This window comes from Natrix helvetica (genome assembly GCF_964273705.1).
Source record: "Natrix helvetica genome assembly, chromosome: 1".
Lineage (NCBI taxonomy): Eukaryota > Metazoa > Chordata > Lepidosauria > Squamata > Natricidae > Natrix > Natrix helvetica.
In genome coordinates this window covers 279,213,021-279,235,899 of record NC_138548.1, presented here as the reverse complement: position 1 = coordinate 279,235,899, position 22,879 = coordinate 279,213,021, and the positions used below count along the sequence as shown (strand labels likewise).

Here is a 22,879-nt window from a genome sequence, read left to right as displayed (position 1 = left end):
TATTACGAAAATGATAACATTTTCATTTAACAAGCTGCTGTTAGATATGACAGCCTATTATTAACATTCATGCCTTCCAAACTACTATAGTATTACCTGTAGCAACAATTCTTTCTACCTAGTGAAATGGCCCTGTTTTGTTGGAATATGGATCACCTATCTTTTGTTTTAATAGGGTTTTAGGCCCTAGTCAAGGATCTTCTGAATAAGCTATTTAGATCCCTTAATAACTTATCTATAGCTTCTGCCTGATTTAAAATAAGGTATTTCAAATAAGTATGCCCAAATTAGTTTGTACTTGACAGAAATTTTAGTCCCTGTTCCTCAAGTGGACTACTGCTTAAGTGGACATCACAGTGAACTCTCAAAAGGAAGCAGAGTTTTAAGGAATAAACATCTTCTAATTGTTAAATCAGGAGTTCCTTCAAATCTTCTAACTTTTTTCTCATTTTATTCTAGGCTATTGATTATTGCTGCAGGTTTCCTTCTCACAGAGACATCACAACTTTCAAGAAAAAGGACTTAAACATTTGTCTATTGGGCCTAAATAACTTTTCAAGGAAGAGAAGCTCATTCCTATCAGGATTAATATCTACCAATCTTAATACTTCACAGTAACTTAACATTAATATCTAATGATTTATAATATTTCTATAGGGATAGTGTCCATTATAAGCTATACATAAAAGGACAGGTGTGAAATTTGCTATTATCCTTATTTTCCTTAACACTCAAAGGAAATATCTTTCACCTCTTCATTTTTAGAAGTGAACATTGGGTATATAAGCAGCTAACATATTTTACCGTGCAGAAGAGCCATTTCTAAAAACCAAATGTAACCAATTCACTTACATTTAATAGATTAACATATTTAACCTTTGTGCATATGCATACACATGCACGTAAAAAGTTCATTTAGAATCCTGGAAATTGTTGTTTTTATTTTTAAGGAAGGAAGTTTTTTCTGATTATTGATAGAGAAAAATCCCAGTCTGCCAAAAAACCGTACTTAAGCAAAGATTTCAATTTGTTTTTCAATTCATGTGTTTACAATTTTTATCTTCAGTATCACACTTAGACATTATACAGCTGAAGGTAACAACTCAGAATAAGAATATAATTCTACAGGGTAGAACAAGAAGCAATGGGTGGAAACTAATCAAGGAGAGAAGCAACTTAGAACTGAGGAGAAATTTCCTGACAGTGAGAACAATTAATCAGTGGAACAGCTTGCCTCCAGAAGTTGTGAATGCCCCAACACTGGAAGTCTTTAAGAAGATGTTGGATAGCTATTTGTCTGAAACGGTATAGGGTTTCCTGCCTAGGCAGGGGGTTGGACTAGAAGACCTCCAAGGTCCCTTCCAACTCTACTATTGTATTGTATTGTATTGTATAATATATAATGCCATGTCAATCAGCTGTGTGTGGATGTTTCATGGAAATGAAAAGCAAATTACAATCAGCTTGTATAACCAAACTATGATGATGAACTGCACACCACAATTCCAAATATATGAGAGAAAGATTTGGTGTTGGACAAGTTAATCTGTTGTAAAAGGCTTAAATTAATATATACATATCTGAATATTATGCCACTCATGTTTTATATCTACCAGTAAAATAGTTATGAATACATCAGACAGCAGCAACAAATTGAACACTACTTAAATAGATGGAAAGGTTCCCACAGCACTGAAACTCTTCAACTTTAGAATCATGTATTGTAATTTTAGATATAATAGCTGTGGTCTGCTAAAGCAGGGGTCTCTAACTCTTGGGCTGCGGCTCATTTGGCTGCTGGGCAAGCAGTGGGCAAGCGGGTGCACGCATGCAACTCCACTTCCGCAAGTGGCATGCATTTGTGCATGAAGCTTCATTTGCACAAGCGGTAGGTGCTCACGCTCATGCACAAAGCTCCATTCGCCGCTCACACAAATGGAGTTGTATGCCTGCTACTCATACAAAACTATCATGTCTTCTCTCCTTGGTCTGTCAAGCCGGAAAGGTTAGGGACCACTGTGCTAAAAAAACCCAATTCTAAGAGAAAAATATTATACTTCAGAGCCAGACCATCTTGCCACTAACATTTTATGCATCCCAATACCACTAATGATAACTAAGTGCTGCACCGTCACTTTTTACACATTGTTTCCATTATCTCTAAGATCTCTAGATTTCAATTTCCATTTAAACCTCATTTTGTCAATAAAATATATTTGGGGGAGGGGAGGTCCAGGAGACAGTAAACCAATGGATTCACCTCAGTGTCACAGATGTGTTTATTGTATTATCATCAACCGTATCATTCTTCTGGACTAAGTGGAAGACACTGAATTATAGTAATTTCAATCACTTTCATGTGACTTTTTACAATATACGGTCCATCTTGTTTCCTGTATTATTTACTTCTAACCTTTGATGACAGGAAGTTCTGTATTTCTTCTTTCCTCCATTTAGCAAAAGGAGTGATGGAGGCAATATTTGACATCTTGTAACAGCAACTGATAACACTATAAGGGCCTAAAAACTAAAGCTGAATCCTGGCCAGATTTCCAAAATTTGATTATATATGCAACTCAGAGTGGATATTACATAGCCTCTATATGTTGATGAGCTAGTATAATTCCAAGGAACTCCAGTCTGCATGGTCAGTAGAGAGAACCTAGAACTTAGAATAACTTTATTGTCACTTTGAATGTACATTGACTGACAAACATTAAAATTAAATTTCATTGCATACAGTTCTCAAAGGGTCATCACCTCCAACATACACTACATAAACATAAATAAATAAATAAATAAAAATTATGCATATACCCACATATAATATATGCATTGGATGGGGAGCTGCTAAGAAAATGTTTCCTAATTGTTAGTTCAAATACAGGTGGAAGACTGCAAATTGGGTCAGAACTTCTAGATCTCGCAATATGAAGTACATCTTGCCAAGACCTGAACTTCAGGATAGTTTCTGAACAAAACGAGTGACAGGATTGACCTTTTCAGGCACAAATGACATGATGGCTGGCTCACATGAGCCTCCTCCAAAGTTATGTTTGCCATTTCAAAACTTTTTTCAAGTGCTCTCTGATGAATATAGACAGGCAGTATTTCTCTATTGTGGCGTCCTGCATTTGGATTGGTCTTCTCAGGTAGGTTCAGTGTGAGAATTGGCCAGCCTGATTTCAGTATCAGACTAAGACTTTCCAATTGCTTATTTTTCTAGTCTATCAGCTAGTTGGTTTTAATCTGGTAGTTTTTACTACACTCCACGGTTTTTGTAGTTTCATTTTATAGTCTTCTGCTGTATTGTGTTGTGCAATTATATTTATGTTTTTATCATTGTTGCATTTGTTTTATGATTTCCAAAGCTACCCTGAGACTTCAATGCCTGCAAGGAAGCATATAAATCTTTACATAAATAATCATAGGATGAAAATGTCATTCTGAGAGATATTGTTTGACATCATTCAGCAATCTATAATCTCTTTTTAGAGCTTCCCATGTTAATCCCAGAAGCCATGCACCTTCCATCTAAAATCAAGAGTTTTTGCTAACTGAAGAATAGCTGTTAGAGGAATTTGCTTTCATTTACCCAACCATACTAGGGAAAAGTACAAACAATGAACATAAGAATGTACAATAAAGCATCTTCCAGAGGTTATAACCAGATCAGACTCAAATTATTCTACTTCCACATATTATGCAAAGACCTAGATATCAGGAGAAGCTCCAAGGCTGGAATAGGTAGATGGAAAGAAGAGGATGACCAACAGCAAAGTGGATGGACTAAATTACAAGGGTGATGAGTGCACTATTGGAAGACCTGAAAGACCCATATATAGGGATGAATTGTCATGGACAAAATCTATCTATATGGTCACTAAAGCTCAACCGCAACTTGATGGTACATAATCAATCAAAGATGGTACGACCACTATATCCCGAATTTTCAGTATGTTAAATATGGGTCATGGGAATTAAGGCTGTAGTAAGATCTGGATGATAACATATTGCTCAGTTCAGCTTTAATGGATTCTGTCATTATAAGAACATGCTTTGTTTTTATTGAGGAATTTAATGCATATTGATTGCTATTATTTTCATACTGCTACAGTAATGTTTGATGTTTTGGTTCTATGAAGAACTTCTAATCTAAATTTCCCCAACCTTCAGATATGTTGGGATTGTAACTCCAATCAGTATGCCTTTAGAGAGAATTTTCTCACTACATCTAGAGGGCATCAAAACTGGGGAATTCTGTTTTAATCTTTCTGAAATATAAAACAAGCTGTTTTGGTGACATCTAAGATACCCATATTTATGATTCTAATTTCTCTTTTGCATTTTTAACCATTATTTTATATTAATTCTCTGACCAATCAAAAACATATTAATAAGTAAAAACGTAAATGATTATTAAGATACAGGGAAAGACAGAAGCATTACAGACTGTGTTTAAATTAGAATAGCAATGAATAAATAGAACTATGACAGCTTAGCTCACTATACAGAAAGTAACCATGTTACTTTGGAAAGTGATTGGTAGCAAAGTTACTTCAAGATATTACATTTATTACCAAGAGTGCAAATTTCCGATTACTTAGTAAACATTTTCAAAGATGGTGAACTCCACAAATAGGAATGAGAAAAAAATATTTTCTGCTTCTAAGGACAACTTTTAGCTGAAGAGGACACTTACTCTTAAAGGTTAACTAAAGCACAGTATTGCTACTAGTAATTTCCTATTCTCCTCAATATTTATGTAGTTACTTTACAGATGTCTATGTTGGTATTCATCTTGACTCAGAAATAGGCAACATTGTTGGACAGGTGGACATATATCACAGTCAAATGGCTATGATAGACATAATGTGCAGTATCAATATAGATCAAATGTTAACCCTCTTAGTCTGTCAGGATGCTCCCTACCAATTTACTATAATTTATTTTTCTTGGCACATAAGCTGTCTCAAACTAAGTACTGAGTTGCACCCATCCATCATTTTTTTTAATTTTCTAAGAATATCTAAAGAGTTTGTGAGATGATAAAGTGCACTGTTTTTTTAAATAAAAAATATCTGAAACAAAACTGATATGCAGCATACTAAGATAATGATATCAACCTCTCATTATCAAAACATTCCAATTTCTTTTTCTTTCTTTCTTTATATTATTCTATGTAAACACTAGAAATTTAAGTGATAAATGTGGGTTGCTATCAAAGGAATACCTGTATCATGTTCCTATTTCATTCATTTTAACTTGATACCAAACATAAAACAGAAACTAAAGCCAACTTTTAGTTCCAAGAGACATGCCACGTTGACTAAGAACTTCAAGAGGTATTGTGGATTAAGATAATGGATTTGACCAAAGTGAAAAGAAGGCATGTTTTCTACATTTTTCATAGGAATATAATAGAGACAGTTTCAACAGGTGCAAATTTTCTCATTATTGTATTAATGGTAAAATTCCTTCATGTTCTCTATACCTAAGTATCATAATAAGAGGATTAGTAACTACCTAAAGATACATTCTAATGATAATCTTATGGAACAAAATGAATAAATAAAACTAGTTTCTAAGAAGCAAGTTTTTCTTCTTGGTTTTAACTGATTTGATTATTAAAATTCAAGTTGAACTTTCTTACAGAAGAGCAAAACTAACATCTTTACACACTTTTCCACTAAGTGTCAATTATGCTTCCACCTAAGTACCCAGGAAGTGTTTTAAAGTCAAAAATTCTTAGCACCAATGATAGACTGAGCAAATAGTACTGTATTCAATTAACAACCAAAAGCCTTAACTTTTAAGTTTGATCTTATTTTTGGTAAGTTTGGTGTTATTTTTCAATAGACATTAGATTTAATGATTTCTGAAGGAGCAACTTTTTTTGCTAACCAAAGGCTACTGGGCATAAGATTAAGATCATTTATTAATAGAGTACATTCAAAGTTTGACTTTTTAAAAATGTGGCTAAGGACATATTCAATCTCCACAAACTCAAACTTCAAATGCAATTTTCATAGACTAATTTCAACATATAGTTGTGTTGGTTTGATAGATCATTAAACTGTCTATTTCACTTAATATATTGATAATTTAATAGTATACGGACATTTGCTGTGTACATTTTTAAATTTTCAAGAGTAAAAAGTAAAGAGATGAATTCATATTCAAGACATAATAACAATAACAACAAAAGAACTGTGGAAAAAGAAAGCAAAGCTAGTAGTAGGTGCCTTGCTACAATCTCACATCATTTGGAGCCCTTCTTGAACACCATCAGCATTGCCAAAAATCACCATGAGTCAATTGCAAAACAGTTTTACTTGGAAGGGCTTACATTCTGTAACAATGCCCTTAACAACATCTAATAACAACATCTGCCTATCCCAGATTCTTGAGGAGGACTTTTGACAGGTGGATAATTCCAAACACAACCAAACATTTGGCTGACTCTGTGACCAACCATAACAACACCATCAAATCATGTAAAGCAGGGGTGTCCAAACTTGGGAACTTTAAGACTTGTGGACTTCAACTCCCAGAATTCCCCAGCCAGCCATGCTGGCTGGGGAATTCTGGGAGTTGAAGTCCACAAGTCTTAAAGTTCCCAAGTTTGGACACCCCTGATGTAAAGAAACAGTTTCTAGGTACCGCTGAGGTTTTTTTCCCAGTAAGAAGGTTTTATTAATTAAACTCTAAAGTAAGGAAGGAAAGTAATGAATACTGAAATGAAAACAATGCTTGAAAAAAGCAGGGATAATGAAGTCTCATTCTGAGGAATGGGATAGTGATACAGCAGGGAAAAGATAAGATAACCAAAGAAAACTAGCTGAGGGACAAATGGAAACGGGTAAGAAATTAATTTAGTACTATTTCTAAATAACAAAACAATACACTAAGCAACATGTTATATTCCTATTAAAGTATTCATAGTTCCTTGAAAAGAAGAAAAAATATGAGTGTTGAAAGGGTGGAGGGCATTAAGAATATGCAGGGCTGCCCAGTGAGTGCCAGTGTGGCGCTCCCAAAGTCCACTGTGCTAGAATAGAAGGTATTATTGGAGCATCAAGGAGGGTTTAAGCTATCATCAGGGATTAGAAATAAGTCCCACTGGGGAAGACAGCACCAAGTGAGAATGTGAGCATTTCCATGAGATTTAAAAACAACACTGAATGGTGACTAAAAAAAAGTGGGTAGAAAAAAGTTTCTGGACAGAAGGTTCAAGAATTCAGAAACAGGACAAAAAACTGCAGGTGAAATGAAGTTGACACAAAGTGTTGGGGAGGGGGGGACAGGACAAAAGGAAATACTGGAAAGAAGAGACAAGGATACTAAAAAATAAACTAGATAAGCAGGTGAGTTTCACTAAGAAGAAAGGATAATACTCTTAAAAAGCAGTTCGACCTGGACTAATCTGATTGGGAATTATAAAAGGGGAAAGATGTATTGGGGGAGGAGCAGATGAATGAGAGCATGGGACAATTGGGAGCCACTTCTAGCTTCCAAGTCAGATTCTAACCCTTTACTGTCTTTCCTTTCTGGAATTCCCTGTTCAGAAGACTGAAGGTCCCACCCAGCAACACCAGTTCTCCACAACAATCTGTCCAGAAAGCTGCCCATAGTTTGTGAGGGAGATCTAAGTGTCCCCTATGGCAGAAAATGAGGTGTGAGCAAGGAGAAGGGAGAACAAGCTTCATCCCAAAATAGAATAGAGGAAAAGCCTCCAACACACACACAGACACAATTTCACTCTCATCATCCTTCAGTCATCTCGCATCAGAAAAATAAGATGGGCAAGAGGGCGTTCGGGACAGGACCCATGAGTTGGGAGGCAAGTTCCCTTATAAAAAGGGACCATCTCCTCTTTTTGGTAGCGGGGAGCTGCCCACCCACCTCCCCAACAAAATGACAGGGAGGGAAGAGGAAAGAGAGATGGTGGCAGGAGAAAACAGCAGAGCAGCAACGACGAGACGCTTTCGGAAGGAATGCCTACCGCAGGCAAAGTGCAAGCCTGTGAGGGAATGCAGGGAAGGGGGCAGGCAAACCGGGTGGAAGAAAACGCCTCCGAGAAGGGAGGAAAGAGCAGCCCGCGTATCCGCGGGCGGGCATAGAGGGGCGGGAGCGATTCGGTAGCAGAGATGCAAAAGATGAGACGCCCCCGAGCAGCCCTTTGGGAACAGAGAGAGTTTGAGAAGGTAAACAACAGCCACGCCCCCTACAGTCCTCAGCTCCACCGCGCAGCTCAATCGCAGCCGCTGCCTGTACATTTCCATTCCCGAATCTCTCTGGATCCCCCAGCGGCGTGACTCTCGTCCTCGCTCCCTCCCTTTCCCCCCCCCCCCTTCACCACCACGAAGCCCAGCCATCCTTCGCTAGGTTACGGCGCGGCTGCAAAAGCCATCAGCGCCCCAGAGAAGCTGATGCCATTCAAAGCCCCGTGGGGCTCTCCCACCCTAGCCGAAGACTGCGCTGCTTCTTCTGCTTGCCTCCTGGGCGCATTGTTTATGTCTGTGGCAGGAGCTTGGCAGGAACCCCACAACCTCAGCACGTGAGAGGAGCCGATCATGTGGGTGCACCAGCTTCAAGACAGGCAAATGCTCCAAAACGTGCTGCGTCTCAACAAAAATGAAACTCCCGTCTCCCAATTGCCTCGCGATCCCCTTTTGCACGACTTAACACACACACGTTATTCCCCACATGCAACGCACATTGGGGTTTTTTTTAACCCTCCAACACCACCACCCCTCTGTCCTGGGTTCATATTCTGGAACCCTATTTTTCCTCTCGGTGTCCTCTTTCCCCGCCCTCCCCCCGTTTGGTCTTAAACTGGCGAGTCCCTTTTCCCCCCTCACCCCCTTAAGACCTTCTGGGGTTACCTCTGCCGCAGTCATTAATCCGAGGCACCGTTTCCCGAGGCTTCCGTTCCTTTAAAAAGTTGTTGTTTACATTCCTGCCGCCTCCCTTTTAAAACATGACTGACCAACATGCGCAATCAATCTCTAAAAAACGCTGCACATCCCCCCCCCTTCCTTTGCAGGCAGTACAGTCAGGGAGCAGTAAAACAAATGCAAGGAGGGAAGGGAGAGAATAGAGAGGAGCTGCAAAACCCGGGGGGGGGGGATAGAGCAATCCTCCACCCATTTTACCTTGGCTGGGAGAGAATGTCCTCCCAAGAGTTGAGAATCTCCGTCGGGCTACCAGAGAGGAGTAAGCGAGAGATGCTCCAGAAATGGCAACGCTTACGGAATCTCCCTTTGCAAAGATCAACCCGGTACCATTGCGGAGGGGGAGAACGACCCCTCCTCGTAGGATCCGAAGATGATACCCTCCCCTTTCAGGAGTAGATACAAAGTAACTCCATAGATGCATTTAAAAAAAAATCCAAAGAATTCCTTCCAGCTGAGATGGCCGCTCTGTGCAAAATCCAGCAAGCCCTGCGTGCGTGTTTCTGTTTCTTTTAAAAAAAAATCTAGACTTCTTTCCGGATCTTTGTGCAATTGCCCGAACGTCTGCGCCTAGTCTTTTTTATTATTATTATTTAATCCCCTCGCTGGCGAAGAACGGACTTCTCCGAAGGAGTGTATAAATTAAGACTGATGCTGGCGAGTTCGCCCCTCGCCCCCCTTCTCGCAATTTCTTCTTTTCTTGCTTGTTGTTTCTCCCTCCTGACGAGCAGCAGGTCCAGGTGCAGCTGCAGACGTGGGTCCCATCCCTGATTGTGCTCGGCATGTGTTGCCTCCCACCCCGGCGCACTCTTCGCCCACCCCCTCCCTCCCCTCTCCTTGTTTTCACCCCCCTCCGGTGCGCCGAGTCCCCATCTCTTGTCTTTCTGGTGCCCTGGGCAGCTGGAAAAGGCTCGGGTTGCACAGGCGGAGTCGCTTTTCCCTCGCGCTCTCCCTCCCGAGCCTGCTCGGGTCACTTTCGCAACGATCTTCAGCCTCGCGCGCTCTCACAACAGTGGCGGCGGTGCATGCACAGATCACAAGAGCGGCAACACTTTCTTCGCTTCCTCCGCTTTTCATACGCACACACACACCCCCAACCCGGTCTCCTCTCTCGCGCCCCCCCCCGCCCGTCGCCGCCGCCGCGAGCGCTTTCACCTCCTCGAAGCTATGCAAAGGCGTAGCAGCTAAGCCTGCTGCTGCTGCTGCAACCTTACGAAAAATAACCTTATACTTAACAAAATCTTTTGGCGCCATATTAATGACGTACTTCAAATTTGCCATTTCTTCCTGCGTCAACTAGACGTTTCTTACAAATAACAGATGAGGTGCAGAGCGGAGAGGGCGAGCGCAGGAGTGAGGGGGAGGGGGGTAAAAATGGGAGAAAGACCCTCGGACCGATTGTTGTTTTTTTTTAATTAAAAAACCCAAAAAACCTCGCATGGGGGGGGCGGGGCGAGCGATCTCCTCCGAGTAGACGTGCACGAGGAGCGGGCAGGGGGCAAAGTAACCGGGGCAAAATGTAGATGGGAACGACATTTGCTCTCCCGCGGATCCCAAAGTTATTCGGCGGCGAGGCGAACGGTGGTTTGTGGAGGGAAACGGTTCTCCGGGATCACCTTGGGCTGAGATTAAGCTGGCTTTAAAGCACTTGCTCCTTTATGTTTTAGGAGAGGTGCCAAGCGGGCGAAAAGATCGGAGCAAGGTCGCTTTTCCTCTCCCCGCACCCCCTCCCCACACTTCGTCCCATGAAGCCAGGTTGCTATGTTCCGGGCAGTCTTTCTTTTCTTCCCTGGGCTTGCTCGCTCTCTTCAGGGCTTCTGGAAAGAGGCGAGGGAAACGAAGTTTGCGCCGTTTTGCACAGGAAGAAAAAGCCCCAGGGCCGCCCTCCTCTACTTCTCGACTTGACCTTGTCATGCACAAACAATGCACTTAAAGCCGTGTGGCTGGGAGGGTGTTTGTCTGTTTCCCTGTGGCGGCAGCGGCAATTGAGAACTGCTCCGACATCCAGCTGGCCACACCCACCGCTGCTGCTTTCGGCAGGCACCGACTTCCAGAAGAAGGGCGATTAATTCACCCTAGAGAGGAAAAGAGCGGGACAAGCAGCCTACCTGACCGGCTCCCGCCCGCTCCAGACACCAGTCTCTAGCCCTGGATGGCATCCTTTGCAAACCCCCGCTGTCCGGGAACTTTGGTAGCCTTTTCTCAGTGGCCCCATTCCTTCAGTCCCAGGGAGAACTTTTTTTTTCCTTTTCAGAGCTGGTATTGCTTGCTTGGGTTTTGGATTCAAGTGTTATCATTGCTACCAATTGTCACTCGATAGATTGGCATGTTTTCTAGCTGTGGAGGATCGCACTACATACAGCATGCGAGCATATCGCAGCTCTGACTGTAGCCTTACTGTTTGCAATTGGAGTCTATTCTGTTTTTTAAAAAACTTGCCTGTTAGTCCTCCTGTCTCTTGGCCTTTGCTCTTTTTTGGACAGTAAAATGAGAGGCGTATTGTGAAAACAAAGCAAAATTATATTAGTTACTGTATCCTAGGATTTTTGTTTTAATTGAGGTAAGCTTCCTGTCTTAAACAGCTGATGTGGGGTCCCTGGATAATGCTTCTCACAGTAATAATAGCTATGAACAAGAGTATCTGCTGGAAGAAGATAAAAAAAAGTCAGCATGGTATCCATTACCTTATGATCAAAGCCCTACCTTTTTTATGTGCATCATGACATATGTAATAACAGGTAGGAGCTTTGATTACATGATTATGACCACCATCCTGGCGCTTTTTTTTTTACCTCCTTACCGTGGACACCCTTTTTCCGCAGATATTGAAACATAATTTCAATACTAAAGGAAATCATAAACATATTTGGAGATCACAAGAATAAGGAAAATAATTTAAACCAAATTTGGCTTGCAGTATATTTGGAGCTATGATTTTCCCAGTTGCAATGTATGGCTGTGAAAGTTGGACCATAAGAAAGGCTGAGCGCCAAATAATTGAGGCCTTTGAACTATGGTGCTGGAGAAGACTCCTGCGAGTCCCTTGGACTGCAAGGCAATCAAACCGGTCAGTCCTAGAGGAGATCAACCCTGACTGCTCTTTAGAAGGCCAGATCCTGAAGATGAAACTCAAATACTTTGGCCACCTAATGAGAAGGAAGGACTCACTGGAGAAGAGCCTAATGCTGGGAAACATTGAGGGCAAAAGAAGGGGACGACAGAGAATGAGGTGGCTGGATGGAGTCACTGAAGCAGTAGGCATGAGCTTAAATGGACTCCAGGGGATGGTAGAGGACAGGATGGCCTGGAGGAATGTCCATGGGGTTGCGATGGGTTGGACACGACTTCGTAATTAACAACATATTTGGAGATAACTTTGAACAGACTAGAACCAAATGCTAAAACATAGGTTTCCCTCAAATAGGATATTGAATAAATACCAAGTATAGCAGGCTGTCATGTCTGTTACTCAGTCAATGCACTGTACACATAGATCATCTGTTACTAGGAGTTGAAAATGACTTGATGACACATCATCATCATCATCATCATCATATGTTTAAGCTTCTCCTGCCGTATTTCCTAATAGAGTGGTATTACGTGGATTGTGTGTATATACTTCCTTCTCTTTTGTCATGTTCTCATCGTGGCTAAATAAATAATAAATACATGGTCTGCCACCCCCCATCATTCAACCAGCTGTCCTGAGTGAGGACAAGGGAAGTTACATCATTGTAACTTGCATTGTTACATCAAGTTACAGGAACATCTTGTGGACAATCACTGAAAGAAGACTATTTTGGTTGCTGCATATATGTTTTGCATACCCCAGGATGTTATCAAGAGAATAAATGTCCATATTTTGTTTTGACTCCTTACTTTGAATTAGCAGGCTCTATTTTTATTAAAGATAAAGAGTAAAAATTCAAATTTTTTTACTACCGGTTCTGTAGGCGTAGCTTGGTGAGTGTGGTATGGCTTGGTGGGCTTGGTGTGGCTTGGAGGGTGTGGCGGGAAGGATACTGTAAAATCTCCATTCACACCCCACTCCAGGGGAAGGTTACTGCAAAATCCCCATTCCCTCATGATCAGCTGGGACTTGGGAGGCAGAGAATAAATAGGGGCAGGGCTAGTCAGAGGTGGCATTTACCGGTTCTCCGAACTACTCAAAATTTCCACTACCGGTTCTCCAGAACTGGTCAGAACCTGTGGAATACCAACTCTGGAACATACATACCTAATATCCCTTCCTCCTATTTCCCCCCAACAACCCTGTGAGGTTGGGTTGGCCTAGAAAGAGTGATTGGACTAACAACACCCACTTGACTTTCATGCCTAAATTGAGATTAAAACTCCTGGATTCTAGCATGGTTCCTTAACCACTAGATCAAATTTTGTGTGTGTGTGTGTTATTGAGTATATTATTAAACCATTAATATAGTACTCCATAATAATATCATTTAGAATTGTGGCTAAAAAGCTTCACTCTTAGAAATTGTCAAAATCAAGGAGTTGTCATAGACGTGTACATATATGAACATTAGTAGTTTACTATCATATATGTCAGGAAAAACAGAACATGTCTGTTGGGTCTCAAGTAAGAGAATAGAGAATTGTCATTGCAACATTGATAGATAATTTCTTCAAGATGTGTACCTCATTAATTCAAACAAATATAGCATCTACTTATTATAGGGATGCAGGTGATATCCAGGACATGAACTAAGATTCCCATTCTCAAACCCACTTTTTTAGACTTTGTTACCCAAATCTATTGTAACGTTGGATTCAATATCAGCAGACTGTTGGCCACAGATCAAAAGAAATGAATCACTGCTGTAGCAGGCTTACAGATAATATATCTTCACTCCAGTCTAAAGGCACATAGTCCATAACGGCTTGATGAAGACAACTTGTTAGTTTCTGAATGAGTATCCCAACTGGAAAGTCCCTTGTGCATATTATTTTGAGCCTTACAGTAGGATATATTTATAATTGACAAATAGGTATTACAGATGCACACAGTTGTGCAGCCACAGTTAACATATACCTCCTGGTGTGAGAAGAGAGAGATATCCCATCCTCAAGGTTGCAAACATGGAAGAGTAAAAAAAGAGAGCTGGAACATTCCTTAGGCACTGAGAAAGATAGTATTCAGAAAAGTCATAAATAGGCTCCTCCCTGATTCACTAAAATATAAGAGGGAGGGGAGAGACAGCTGAATCAGGCTTACAAGATTTATTACAGTAGTCTATCTAGCCTGTAACTTGAGTTTTTCTTGTGGAGTCTGTTTCCTGATCTGGACTATTCCATCAGGGACAAAGGATTCTTCTTCTAAGTCAATGGTTCTCAACCTTCCCAATGCCGCGACCCTTTAATACAGTTCCTCATGTTGTGGTGACCCCCAGCCATAAAATTGGTGTCTTGGTTCCTAAGTCCATCAAAAATATGTGTTTTCTGATGGTCTTAGGCGACCCCTGTGAAAGGGTCGTTCGACCCCCAAAGGGGTCCCGACCCACAGGTTGAGAACCACTGTTCTAAGTGGACTTCCTTTTTTTCTTTTTCTTTTTAAAAAGGGAAACTCCATCCTTGTTTCGTTTTATGTTTTTTGCTATTCATGTTATAGGAGGAGCTGCAACTTCTATTCCTGGGTTGGCAGGACTGTGGACTATTTATTTAGATAGATGGCAAATATGAAATGGATATAAAGTGGAATAAAAACACAATTCTTAACCCCTTTTCAGATGCCTATAGCAATTCTTATAGTTTCAGGAGAAGGCCGCAAAATGACTTACAAGAATATATGATACTTTTTTCCTTGTAAATTTTGTTCTAATTCATCTATGGAGATTCTTAATCATCAACATCGTGGTTGTCCCAAAGGTGCTTTTCAAAAGGAAACTGGGCTTCCTTGGTGTTTTTTTCCATGAAACATTTCACTTCTCATCCAAGAAGATTCTTTAGTTCTGACTGAAATGTTTTCAAGGGAAAAAACCAAGAAATCCAGTTACTTTTTGAAAAGCACCTTTGAGACTCGTTCTAATTCCTTGATTCATCTAATATTTCTAAAAGATGAACTAAGTGAGTAATCTGAGGCAATGCTTTTTACAACCTAACAAACCCTCAATTCTGTTTCAGTTATAGGATTGATATATCATGCTAGCTAGGTCAAAAGTTTTAATTTATGGTTTGTAAACCAGGAAGGCCTATTTCACACAGAAATGCTGGCTAACATTTCAGAAATGATCAGTTTCCGGCTTCTAGGAGGGCCTCCGGCCCAACCTTGGGCCCTTTTTTCACCCTCCCCAGGCTCTGGACGCTTTCCTGAAGCCTGGGGAGGGCGAAAACTGCCTCACCCAGCCGTCTGGAAGGCAAAAAATTAGCTGGCTGGCGTGCGCATTTCTTGCCAGCAGATATGGTTCTGTGTGCCACCTGTGGCATGCGTGCCATAGGTTCACCATCCCAGTGCTAAGCCATAGTAGCTGGGTTCACATGTCACACTAAATTCAAAACAAAACAAAACACATCATAGTTTAGTGCAATGTCTGAGGAAGATAGGTGGTTCAAAAATGTGCGAAGCAATCAATCAATAAATAAATATGTGAATCTTTATAGCATCTCAAAAAGGAAAGTAGTGGTCATTAGCATTCTGGTTACAGGTTGGTGATGGACATCAATTTTTTCTCCTGCTTTTCCTGTCTCAGGATCAAAGTCTTGCTTCTCCTTTCTTTACTCTGTATTCACTGAAAAGCAAGGGGGCAGAGATTCTTTATAGAACAGTACAAGAAGAACAGGAATATTTCCAGAACAAAGATTGTTCTGAAACTCTCATCATATATTCAGTCTATGTGTATGTGTTCATAAACCCTATAAATCTTCAGAGACATCTTGTCAAAGAAACTGAATCTATGGTAAACACTGATAAGCCTGAAACTTCTGACCCTTTAGAAATGAAGTATGCATGCATAACTGCCTCCAGAAGTTGTGAATGCCCCAACACTGGAAGTCTTTAAGAAGATGTTGGATAGCCATTTGTCTGAAACGGTAGAGTTTCCTGCCTAGGCAGGGGGTTGGACTAGAAGACTCCAAGGTCCCTTCCAACTCTGCTATTGTATTGTAAATAAGCAGCTATCAGAAAACTTTTGCTTTAGCTTTTCTAAGTTCATCTACTTCATTATTTGGAAATTGTTCCTGTTATGCCAATAGAAAGCAACAATGGTGTGCAGACTTCACTAGGAATTGTAGTGGATTTCTCTATTTACTAAAGTCAGAAAGGCAAAACAGTTTTGCAGTTGGAAGAAATATAATTTCATGGGATGAAGTCCACTCTGTTTTTGTTTAATTTGGATTTATTAAGTCCATGCTTCTTGTTCTGTTTGCTTATTTGCAAGAAATGTAGCCTTTTCATGATGAAGACACAATTGGAATTACCACATGTTATGGTATAAAGAGTTAATCTTTTATCAGATTTATATACATTTTAAAATTAGTACCGTAACTAAAGTTAGGTTTCTAAGAATCACAAATTTTTAAATTCTTCAATAAATATAACTCATTCTTCAATAAATATAACTGCTGCTGCTGAAGACTTTTACGTGTGTCAATCCCAATTTTTGCCTCTTTGATGCCTCCATTTATCTAGCAATCATCTATCTCAAAACATTGCATTATGGATTAGTATTGAAATCAGACTATCTAAATAGTATTAAAAATTATTTCAGGCCAATTTCTTGGGAGAAATTTTGTTAATTATTAATATTATAAGCAAAGGCATATTGGGAGGCTGAAAAATAAACCATGTCAGTTTTCATATTCTAGGATCAAATGCTCAAATGGCTTACTGGCCTAGAAGTTTTCTGTATTGCATTTACATAGTTGATAGTAACAGCAGAAGCCCAAGAAACAGAATAATATTAATTGAGAAAAGAAGGAAATTACAAAGCAAATATATGATCGTGTGGGCACCAAAAATGTTATTGCTAAGACATGATTTATTGATTGATTGCTTTGCACATTTTTGAACCACCTATCCTCCTCAGACATTGCACTAAACTATGATGTGTTTTGTTTTGTTTTGAACTTAGTGTGACATTTGAACCCAGCTACTATGGCTTAGCACTGGGATGGTGAACCTATGGCACGCATGCCACAGGTGGCACACAGAGCCATACCTGCCAGCAAGAAATGTGCACGCCAGCCAGCTAATTTTTTGCCTTCCAGACGGCTGGGTGAGGCAGTTTTTGCTTGAGTCAATCTTTGCTTGAGCCCCATGGATGTCCTCAGAAGTCCTGAATAATTATTATACAATGTAGGAACAAGAAGATCTTACCCACTTACTGTGCTGTTCTCCTCCTACTTGCTCCCCAGATATTTCTTTTATTTATGATTATATTTTTGTAAGAGTTCAAACAAGTACACATGAGGGAGGTTCCCCTTTATTTCGTCATATTTGCAACAGCCCTGGGAGGTAAGCAGGTTGAGGGATAGTAACTGCTTCAAAATCAGGCTAGTAGAGGTTGAATAATTCAAGACTTCAACTACCACAGACAGTTTGGTGATCCACTTCAAAACTATGCCTAAGTTAAGTTCACTGCAAGGATCAATTCTGTCAATAGGTTAAGAGCAATAGCAAAAGTGAAAGAAGAGAATTGCCTGCCAGATATGGCCTGCTCTGTGCCTTATAAACTAGTTTAGTGTCTGTCACATCACTAATGTTGGTAAAAAAATCTAGTCAACTTTTGTTCCTGGAACAGGAAAAGGCATAGTCTTGTTTGGGAGTGTTCTTCTGTTTTATAAACAGAGAATTTACCTGCATAATAGGGAAGAATCATCAGGTAAACCTCTTCCTGAAACACACATGTGGGCTGTATGAATACATAATACTGAATATACAGCCTCGCTAAGAGATAACTAGCCTCAGTATGTGTGGATGAACCACATGAAGGTGCAACAAAATGATATAAAAATACTTCTTGTCACAAGCACAAAGAAGTGAAGCATTCTTTTAAAGAAACCATCAATTAAAAAAATAAATACATACAGTAGAAACAAAGGTGATTAAAAGTTTCACCTTAAAGAAAAAGCTGCTTTTGTCAACAATCCTAACAAAGGTTTGTTTTTTTCTGTTATGTTAACCTACTGAATTTGTTGACCTTTTGCAGATCATTTACTTATTAAAAGAGCTTCCTGCTGGCATATAAGATTTTCCCCATTGTCATTCTTTCCATTCGCTACCCACAAATTCTTTCATACTTAGATCCCAAAGATGCTTTTGGCGACAAATGTCTTAGAAGAGTGAGAAAATTACTTAACATTTCTACCATCTAGCCAAGAACATTTAACAAAAAACAAACCATACTAAAGTATGCAAATGTTTCAATGACAAATAGTGTGATGATGCTTCTACTTATATCAAAATTAGCAGTTTATCTTTCTTTCATTAGAACAAGCCTTAATAACAACATTGCACTTTTTGAATGTATCCAGAAGTTCATCTCCTATCATTCCAGGATGGTCCATTGTCCCAATATAATATGCATGGCTTATACTAATGTTTTGTTCCACGTTAATTACAGATAATTCTTCCTGGAGATGTGCTAGTATTAACATTGTTAGAGTTTAGATACTGCATGGATTAAGGGAAGGGAAGGCAGGGGAGGGCAGGGGAGGGAGCCTCACAATGCCATGTTTAGACTCACTCAAAAGCATGATAGAAATATATGAAAGAAATGCTACAGCAGCAGTCCTGGAGAATAAAATTGTGGCATCCCAGGGAATAAAATTTACATCCAGCTTTGCTGAGATGGATTTCAGATTATATAATTAAGACCTAAGATCAACAACCGGAAAAATAGTAAGAAACAGCATGTATCCTACTGCTTGTCACTGGGACAAAAGCAGTACAGTATTATACCCTCCTTCCAAATGAATAATTTAATAAGACATAATGGTTCTGGTAGGCCTAACAAGGCCAAAGGATGCATCACAGAGGACTGTCATCCGTTGTGACATCTTTTTGCCATCCTTCCTTTTAAGCGTAGAAGTTATTTATGTATGTTCAGATATTTCATTAGCTTGGGCTTGTGCTATATAGAATATCGCTTCAAATGGAACCAGAACATCGGTCCATTTAGCTCAGTCTAGTCTACAACAATTGATAGAAGAACCCCAGGATTTCAACAAGCATTTTCCTAGGTGCACTGAAACTGCAGGCATTGAGGCATTTTATTTTTATTTTTTGTCTTACCACTTTGCTACGGTTATTCCTGACATTGCATATTTGTACTGCCACAATAGTACAATATAGGTCACGTCACAGGATATTTACCAGAATAGAAGGAAGATGTATTAGGTACAGCTATAAAATTAATTGTGTTCATCTTAGTTCTGTTCTAAACATGCAGCTTCCTGCAGAAGTTTTTTTTTTTTTAAGATAAAGTTACTGGGATTGGGAGAAAGCTGTTGATCATGCAGTTATGTTCTAGGACACATTTTAATATCTGAGCTACCTTCCTAAGGTGTTCTCTGGTTCAGCTCACACAGCGACATGGTTTGTTTGTTGCATTTTTAATGATTCACATCCTTCCTCAAAGACCACAGATCTATACTGTACACTTTGAAACAGTTTTTTCTAAACCTCAATGCGGAACTCTAGCCACTACAGTATGGCAATCCCCTTCTGCATGACACTGAGGCAGAATCTGTATTAAATCTCTTTCCACATCTAATGCACAGGACTGGCAATATGTCTCCTAAACCCAGTTGCAGCTCAATCGGCACATGGCAAAGAGTCTAGTCTAGTGCAATGTTTTTATAACATGAGTTTGAAGCCTAAACCTTGGAATTCCAGAAGAAAAGTAGGGACAGTACTAGAATCTCCACAGCTTGTTGGTTGATTGAACTTATTAGATTTATACTCTATCTTTCCTTCTATTCATCTAGATGATTTTAAAAATAAAGAATAGCAATAGGATTTGGATTTATATAACAACACTTCATAATGCTCTACAGCCCTCTCTAAGCAGTTTACAAAGTCAGCAAATTGCTCCCAACAATCTAGGTCCTCATTTTAATCAAACTCACAAGGAGTCAACTTGGAGCCAGTGAGAATCAAACTGCTGGCAGTCCACAGAATTAGCCTGCAATAATGCGTTCTAACCACTGCGCCACCATGACTCTATAAAGAAAATGCAAAATATAAAGAAAAAACTGTAGCAGCATTACTATTAAATCCAGGTAAAAATAAAGAAGCTAACAAGCTTGGTGGAAGACATGTGCATTTACAACTTCCTAAATATGAGTGTTATCAATGATGTTGCTAATAAAATTTCTCTCTTTAAATCCATAAATTATTTTGTTTTTTCTTCTTCTATGTCTTGCCATCTGGGGTAGAGTTCCATTCCATTTAATTCCTCTTTCAGTATTCCACTCTTTCTATTTCCAGACACAAACCAATCACCATAAATACCAGCAGATTTAATTTGTTTATGGTCATTTTCCTCTTCGGTTTTTAGGATTCTAACCTCCACTTTTTCCGCTTGATAAACATCTCCAACTTCTTCATCATATTTTACTATTAGATACTCTTAAGTCTTCCAACTTCTTCTCCGTCCTCTCAAATGTGTTTGATAATTTCTGAATTTCTAATAGTATTTTTGCAGGCTTAAAGTTTCTTTCTGCTGTTGAAATTGTGCCATTATCTCCAGCTAACAAACACTGCTGCTCTGGCTTGGAAGATTTTTACAAGATTAGGCATAAATTCACAATAAAGTTTTATTTTCACTTTTCTCTGGTTAAAGATATACTTCAAGGGGACATCTGTATGCTTTTCTTCTTATCACTCTCTATAAACAAGCAGTGAGACCTTGGAGTGCCAAGCCAGGATAATCAGTAAGGAAAGTAAAAGTGTTTTGTTTCCAATACACAAACCTCCAGCCTCCGAGTAGCAGTGTTATTGTTACAATTTTCTTTGTTTCTTTTTGTATGTTTTTTATATTCCAAGTTAAAAAAAGGTCCAATTCTTGAATGAATTAGAAAAATACCCACAGTAATGAAAGAGGAGAATTTTAGTCCATAGGTTACAAAGAATAATAAAAGAAAAAAATAGAAGAAGAAAACTTAATCCATTCATTTTAAAAGGCTTGCATAAATTCTATCCATGAACATAGCATTTAAAAAGTAAGATAACCCACTGTCCAAAATCATTCAAAGTTTAATTCTGCCGCTTATTTCTTCTGTTCTCCAATTTAAATTAATTTTAAGTTTTTTATAGGCAGTCTCTTTTAAAACAGTAAAAATTCCTCACCAGCTGGAAACACTTTCTCTTTCTGTATCCTTCCATTTTGGAGCCGCCCTGACTTCATCAGCCTTGGCTGGATTTTTTGTCGCCAGCTTGAAGAACTTCTCTTGCATCGATCAGGAACTTTGCAATGTCCTTGAGATCAGCAAGGCGTATTTTTCCTGTTCACCATCTCTGCGGGACGGTTTAGGTCTGATTGGACCACCCAGTGGCAAAAGTTTTAGCTGCGGTCTCGGAGCATCGAGACCGCACGTCCGTATCATCGCGACATTGGCTCCTTCTCCTTTGAAATTTTAGAGTACGATATTAAATAGTATGAAAGGGCATTCCAGAATATCCTACCACAATAGTGAGATGCCACAAATGCCTGCAATTTCATCCAATCTTAAGTGACCTAAGAACTATTTGTTAGAAAATGTTAATTTATTAAAAAGGCAGAAATCCGACATTTTGTGTAACTTTCTTTTGGCTGCTCGGTATATGAAGCATTTAGACAATTTCCACAGCATCTCTCTTGGATATTGAAGAAAAATACTGTTGGGAAGTCTCTAGGGAAAAACTTACCAAAATGCAAGTGCATAATTTATTGCACGTCAGGATTGGAGCTTTTTTTTTTTTTTAATGTGAACAACAAATTGCAGAAAGAATCTATGAGTGCCGCATTTTAGGAGAATTTAATTTGGCTTAGAAGTGTCATTAAAATATATGCATTGTAAATTGCAGTTGTATAAAATGATGTATCTGTCAAGATAATGATACTTGAATACTCTCCTGTTGCACTGATAAAAAACATTCTAGTAGTTTGCACAGTGAAAAAAAATGTTGCCATATTTTCAAATTGCTATTTTGATTTGTGTTGTTGCCATTAAATAAATATTGAACTCTGTAAATATGGAAAGGAGTGGCCTATCAGCCTCAAGATACCAGATTCTGAAGGAATTGCAAAAATTATGTCTTCCATAATAAATATACTAGAAACGTTTAGTGGAATATTTGGAGAGGTTAGGATTTTGGATTTTGAATGCTCCCTGCATCTCTGAACTATATTACACTAAACGTTTCTAGTATATTTATTATGGAAGACATTGTATGTATGTATGTGTGTGTGTATGTATGTATGTATGTGTGTGTGTGTATGTGTATGTGTATATGTATATATGTATATATGTATATATGTGTGTGTGTGTATGTATATGTGTGTGTGTATATATATATATATATATATATATATATATATATATATATATATATATATAATACATATAAAAACACACACATATATACATACACAGTATATATACACATACATATACATACGTATGTACATACATATGAGCAGCACAGTGGTTAGACTGCAATTTTGCAGGCTAACTCACTTCACTGCCAGTTTGATTCTGACCAGTGATGGGATTCATTTTTTTTACTACCGGTTCTGTGGGCATGGCTTGGTGGGCGTGGCGTGGCATGGCTTGGTGGGCGTGGCTTGGTGGATGTGGCAGGGGAAGATTACTGCAAAATCCCCATTCGCCCTCCCCATCAGTTGGGGCTTGGGAGGCAGAGAATGGATGGGGGAGGGGCCAGTCAGAGGTAGTATTTACCAGGTCTTTGAACTACTCAAAATTTC

General features: G+C 39.3%; 1 protein-coding gene across 2 annotated transcripts in view; it reads right to left on the bottom strand.

The window, feature by feature from the left end:
• JADE2 (jade family PHD finger 2) overlaps positions 1 to 9,749 on the bottom strand; it is a 210,094-nt gene extending 200,345 nt beyond the window's left edge. The window contains exon 1 of one of the 2 annotated variants that reach the window (XM_081935167.1): positions 9,159 to 9,749. Coding sequence is in view for 1 of the 2 variants with exons in the window: in XM_081935164.1 (XP_081791290.1) it covers positions 8,889 to 8,903 (15 nt within the window). In the remaining variant the exon portion in view is untranslated. Of the gene's footprint in view, positions 1 to 8,888; positions 9,027 to 9,158 lie in introns of those variants that run through there. The other variant, XM_081935164.1, reaches the window with a different exon arrangement.
• Between the last annotated feature and the right edge of the window lie 13,130 nt (positions 9,750 to 22,879).